Below are 6,000 nucleotides of genomic sequence, written 5' to 3'. Positions count from 1 at the left end.
CCACCCCAGCGCTGATACACTGGGGGGGGGGGGGGGCGGGGAACAGTAGGTCCTCAAGCACGCCATCCACACTCCCAGTCCGCTAAGAGCTATGTCCTGGTTGCCTGACACTGAGTCCTTCCTCCCCAACCCCATCCTCCCGCCCCACGCCCCACCCCCACCCCCGCCTGGAAAGGAAATTCCTAGAGGTTAAGCAGGAAGTCTAGCTTGTCTCTGTGTGGCCCCTAGCCCCCTGAACAAAAGAAAAAATCTCCATCGCGGCCCAGCTTAGGGCTTTCTGATCAACGCTCCCAACTTTCGGACAGGTTCTGTTGGGCCATCCCGTGCTGGGACGCAGAAAGAACAAAGTTGCTCTCTGAAAGTCTAGCGCGCATGGAGGGGGGAAGACAAGGAAACTCCTTCACCACACACGGAAAGGAATGGGGACTGGACGGCGTGGCTGTGGAAACCCCACTTCAGCTGTCTGTTGGGTGAAACCGAGAGCCGCTGTAGGTAGCCGGATAAAGAAGCAATATTTCACTCTGAAGGTGGCCGGGGAGGCTCCAAGGAGGAGGTGGCACTTGATGTTGAAAACTGGGCAAAACCTGCGGGGAGGGGGTGGCATTCCAGGCTAAAGCACAGTGTGGTCAGTAGCCTAGAGATGGGAAACCGGCACTTTGATGACAGTGGAGAACTCAGGGCAGCAGAGAAGAAACAGCTGGCATAAGAAACCGGAGCACCTCTGGGTACACAAAACGGAGGTTTAACTACCATAGGAAAATGTGGGTAGCAGGCTCTCTATCCTAACTAGGATAATCACCAAATACCTCATGGAAGTAGCACATTAAAGGGGTAAAAAGGTAATTAAAATAAATAAATAAATAAATTTTTAAAAACCACACGGTTGTTCGGAGCAGAGACGATTCAAAGGTCCTGAGGCCTGCGTGGCTGCCATCTTGGTTATAGGCACAGATCGGGAAGGATTGAAAGGCAGGAAGTGAAGTTAGAGTCCTGCTCAGGAAGACCCTCCCAGGCTGTAACCGGCGGCTCTGCTTTCCCTTAGATGCAATGAGCAGCCGCTGTGGGAGTTCTGACAACGGTTAGATGCAGCCTAGTGCTCTGAGAGCTCTGCAAAGAACCAGCTGCAGGTGGCCAAGGACAGAAGACTAGTAAAGAGGCTATGCGGAAATTCAGGCTACAGAGAACAGCGGCTGGAACCGTTCTCTTTAGTAGCCGCGTGCTGCTTCTCATTTTCGCCATGTAAAACGCCTGCGTGTACAGTCCACTGCCTCACGGAGCCTCCAGTGGGGTGAGATGTCAGGAACCAGCCCCGGAGAAGGTAAGATTGAGAATATGCTGTACCTGGTGCTCACATGAAAGCAAAACAGATAGATGGGTGCCTGCCCCGCTGCACAAGTCAGGAGAGCTAACCTCCGTGGAGGGAGAGAGGGAGACAGAAATGTCCACCCGCTCTTGCTCTACGGAGACAGAAAAGGAAGGAGTGGGAAGTCAGGCGCCTCCTCCGAGTCCTGGAACAGGTCCTGAGCACCCAGGCTGGGGGGTGGGGGGGGGGGGCGGGGAGGGGCGCGCTCCGCGGGTGCAGGTGCTAGCATCTGCAGGAAGCGCTACAGCATCCCCTCTGTGCACGAACACCCCCACCCCAGCCCTGACCCCTTTGTCTACCTTGCCTCTATTCTTATCTATCTGTCTGTCCGCCCTGCTCCAGACTCAGTGTGCACGGCCCTAATGGGGTCCCTCTGGCGGTTGCCGTAGTCGCGCAACCCCGACCCGGGGCTCCCGGGAGAAGAAAATCATGAATGAAATGGTTGCGGCGCTCCCACTCCCCCGCCCTCTCAGTCCAGGCAACCTTGGCATGGGGGCGGCGCCTGTGGGGACTCCGCTCAGAGTTGCTGAGGGTGAGGGGGCGCCGGAGATTGCGATCCGTGTTAAGGGTCTGTGGTCCGCCTCCTAGAGCCTTAGGCGATACTGGAGCTCCCCACCCCCAACCCTCCAAGCCCGAGAGCCCTGCGCAATTCCCGGGGAGCGGCGCAAGCCCGTCCGGGGGCGGGGCGGAGCCGGGGCTGGGGGTGCAAAGGAGCCCCTGCAGCTGCTCCCGCGACTCCGCAGCCTAGGCGCATTTGGTGGGGCAATTGGGCAGGGAGTGCGCAAGGGGCGCGGGACTGAGGGCTCCGCGGACAGACCGACAGACGGACGCCCCCGCACACGCAGACGCACAGAGCTCGGCACGGCCCCTGTCACACACAGACAGGGACACACGCAGACACGCACACTCGCGCGCTCTCATCCTCCCGCCAGCCTGCCTGTCCGCCGGCGCCTGGAGCCTGCTCTGGCCGGTAAGTGAGGCGCCTTGGTGGGCGCCTTTGTGTAAAAAGCCGGGAGGCACTAGTACAGGGTCCCCTCAGGGGCGGCAGCGAAACTGACACCTCCTCCAACCCTCCGGATCCAGGAGCCCGCCCCCGCCACGCCCCCCGTAGGGCGCCCCGAGGGCTGGAAGTGGGGGTCCCCAAGCAGGTGTGGGGGCATGGCGCTGGGGGCCACAGAGGAAGCGGCCACCACTCCTCATGCTTTTGCGTGGGTCCAGGGAGGGATCCGGATAGAGAGGTCCTGGTCCGAGCTTCTGTGGCCCAGGCTGGTGTGCAGCTGTCAGCTGCAGCGCCTCTTCGCAGTCTGAACCCCAGAAATGGGAGATGAAGATGGTAACTAGCCAGCTAGTCTCCAAATTGTGCCTTCCCTCGACCCTTTAGCCATCCGCCACCGGGTTCCAAAATAGAATCCCGGCGCATTCCCCTCCTCCGACATACTGCTTTTTTTCCTGGAGGAGGCCCAGGCTCCTGCAAAGCCCAGGTCAGAATCCTCATCAAGGATCAATTTAGAGAGAGAGATAGGATCTTAGGGCCAGAAGAACTCATTTGATCGCTTCATTTTACAGACAGGGAAACTGAGGTCCAATGAGGTGGCATGGCCAAGGTCACCAGGTAGTCAGTGGCAAAGCGTGCATCACACTCTGGAGTGCTTGGTTTTTACATTCATTTTCCTCCCCTACACAATCAAACCCCATCCCCCATGAAGCCCCAGAACCCAGAAATTCACGTGAGTGTGCCAGGTGAATCCTGGCAGTGCTGGCCCTTCCCCCAAACTGAAGCTAAAGATGCCGTTCATTTCCTGCCATCCTTCCCGTTTAAAAAAAAAAAAATGGGAGTGGGTGCTTTAATTTGCCTCATTCAAGCACTCCATGGCTCCGAAGGTGATTTGGAGATTGAAACAGAAAGTAGATTCCTGGGTGTTAATCCAGCTCTTCCAGAAGTTGCTCCCCAGTTGGACCCAGTGATGTGACATTCCAGGCTTCGTCTTCCCACGAAACTTTGGGCTGACCGCATGCCCTCCCAATCAGCCCTTCTGCCCTCCTCCTGAAGCACCCGTCTTTCCTCATCCAACCAGGCCTTTGTAGAGATCTAATCATCATTCCTCTCTGGAGGCCCCCAGATTCCCCGCTGATGCTTCTTCTTGCTGCTGTTTGTTAAGGATGGCCTCTTGGTATTGCTAAGAAGCTGCTGGGAAAGCCTGAGTTACAGCTGCGCTAGGCTCCTTCAAGGGCAGCTGGGTGTCCCCATGCAGAGTGGGTTGTCTGGTGGCCCAAGAGGTGGGCCTCCAGAGCATAGTCACACTTGATGGGCAAAGGATGAAGACAGTCACCTTGGAGAGTTTGGATGGGATAGAGTTCAAGTTCGAGACCAAGTTCAGTCTCTAGGGACGTGAGGTTGTCTCAGCAGCTTCCTTCTTGAGTGAGGTAAGCAGACTAGCATGGAGCAGGGCACAGGTGGCCTCGGAACAGCTCCAGGAGCCACCACTGACATTATAGCCTATGGAGATGCCATCCTCCTCCTAAGAGGCACCGTTTATAGTGGCCTCCTAAGGAACTGTGGCCCTTAGATTTGGGATGTGTCAAAGCTCCCACTCTAAGAGTGGGAGACCTTCGCCCCCAGGTCTCGCTCCTCCTCCTCTTCCTCCTCCTCCTCTTCCTCCTCACTACTGTGCAGTTCAAAAGCTCCATGTAACCTCTGCAGGGCACTTTCTTCTTGAGGAAGGAACATTCTCTGATGGCCAGGGTTTCTGGTCTGCACTATTTGTTGGGGATAGCTGGTGGGAGTGGGTGGGGCGGGATTTATTTATATAACTACACTGGGCCTGGTTTCCTCTCCTTTCACTGAGTGAGAGAATGCTTCCTAACTTAAAGAGATAATGCACATAGGCTACTGAACGCAGTTCCCAGGACAGAGGGAGAACTCAGATGAGCACTGGTGCCTTCTCTTTGAAGATACACACGCTGCTTTCCTACCATCTTCGGATCACTTGAGGATGTGGGATTTTAGATCCTCACCGTTCTCCTCCCTAGAGCCAGTCCTCTTCCCGCTGACCTATGCCTCGACTCAGTGCTCAGCCCATCTGAGGCACCCATGACAAGATCGTGGTGGAACAGCGAGGCTGCTTAGTTAGTTTGCAGGTCTTGTTTTTGGTTTGGGTTTTGGTCTTTAACTTGAGGGATTTAGCAATTAATCTTTACTTGGTTTTACAAGCTTTTCTTATCCTTGGCCACCTGTATTTACTCCGCACAGCACAGCAGTGACCCTGGTAGTGTCATGAACCCCAGTAAGCAGGTGAGGAAGTTAAGACTGAAGGATACAAACATGCAAGACGGCTAAGCCACTGACAGAGTCTGGAAGATGTTGTTAAAATGACGACTACTACTACTTCTTCTTCTTCTTCTTCTTCCTCCTCCTCCTCCTCCTCCTCCTCCTCCTCCTCCTCCTCATCCTTCGTCTTCTTCTTCTCCTTCTCCTTCTCCTTCTCCTTCTCCTTCTTCTTCTTCTTCAGAATCAGGGTGGTACCTTGAAGCTAGGTGGCACCTGAGCTAGATCTGCACAGATGACTTCTGTATTAGAAGACGGGGTGGGGCAGGGACTTTTCCAAGGGGTGGAGAGAGCCAGAGCAGAGGACAGACAGACTCAGGGACTTGGAGCATGGTCAGAAACTAAAAGGCAATCCATCTCCACTGAAGCAAAGAGTTAAAACCAATCCACACGTGACAAGGCTTGGTGGAGGCAGGTGCTGGGGCACAGAGCGCCAAGCCAAAGCGCTGGGCTGTCATTGCTGAGGGAAGGAGAGATGTAATCGATCTTGCTACGTGGACAACAGCCTGGATGAGGACAGCCTGCTGACAGGGAGCTCGAGTAGGAAGAGATGACAGTGGCCTATGGAGAGATACCGAGGGTCTGGACTTGGGGGTGGCTGCAAGAACGGATGGAAAAGGGATCTGGCATCAGCAAGAGGCGTCACTGTTACCAAAGCCTGCAGGTGGCTGCATGTGGGCACCTCAGGGAAGAAGGGGTGAGCGATGCCAGGGCTTTGTGGTTTGAATGGCTGATGTGGCCATTCACAGAAAGAGCCCAGCAGCAGCAGCGGGAAGGAGACTTGAGAGGAGCAGGAGTGACCGACAGGAGCCATGATGACTCCTGACGCAAAAGCTTTGCTTGCCAAGCACCTGATATTGTCAAGAGCCAGTTCATCCATTCATCCTCCGGTGCATAGAAGCATCCGCGTGATGGGCTGGCTTGTTACAGGTTCCAGGGATGCGGTGCCGAGAAAGACAGACTTCCTACGTCAGGAGAGACAGAAAATAAGACCTAAGCAAAGATAAAGTGCTTGAGGTGCGCCTCTGGAGCAGAGTAAAGCAGGAGGAGGAGCAAGGGGGAGGGGGTGAAGGTGGAGGAAGGGATTCTCCTTAAGCAAAAACCGCGGAGCTGATATCCAAACTAAGCCCTGAAGGAAGTGAGAAGGAGACTCCGAGAAAGCAGTACTCTCTAGAAGAGGTTACAAGCGCAAGAGCCCTGGGGTAAGAATAGATGGGTATTCCTAAGCAGCCACATGATGCTGTACGAGATAGGCAAAGGAGAAGTGTGACAAGGAAAAGGGCATAAAGAGGGCAGGGCGCGTGATGCGGCT

At 55.2% G+C, this 6,000-nt stretch overlaps 1 protein-coding gene across 2 annotated transcripts in view; it reads left to right on the top strand.

Moving 5' to 3' along the window:
• Positions 1-952: 952 nt before the first annotated feature.
• PTPN5 (protein tyrosine phosphatase non-receptor type 5) overlaps positions 953-6,000 on the top strand; it is a 58,341-nt gene continuing 53,293 nt past the window's right edge. The window contains exon 1 of one of the 2 annotated variants that reach the window (XM_084801148.1): positions 953-1,318. In XM_084801148.1, the coding sequence (XP_084657274.1) occupies positions 1,294-1,318 (25 nt within the window). In that variant the 5' untranslated portion in view covers positions 953-1,293. Of the gene's footprint in view, positions 1,319-2,055; positions 2,334-6,000 lie in introns of those variants that run through there. The other variant, XM_084801150.1, reaches the window with a different exon arrangement.

The sequence above is a fragment of the Acomys minous genome, assembly GCF_964271855.1.
Source record: "Acomys minous genome assembly, chromosome: 2".
NCBI lineage: Eukaryota > Metazoa > Chordata > Mammalia > Rodentia > Muridae > Acomys > Acomys minous.
The sequence above is the reverse complement of the archived record's forward strand: the minus strand, read 5'-3'. Positions and strand labels throughout refer to the sequence as shown.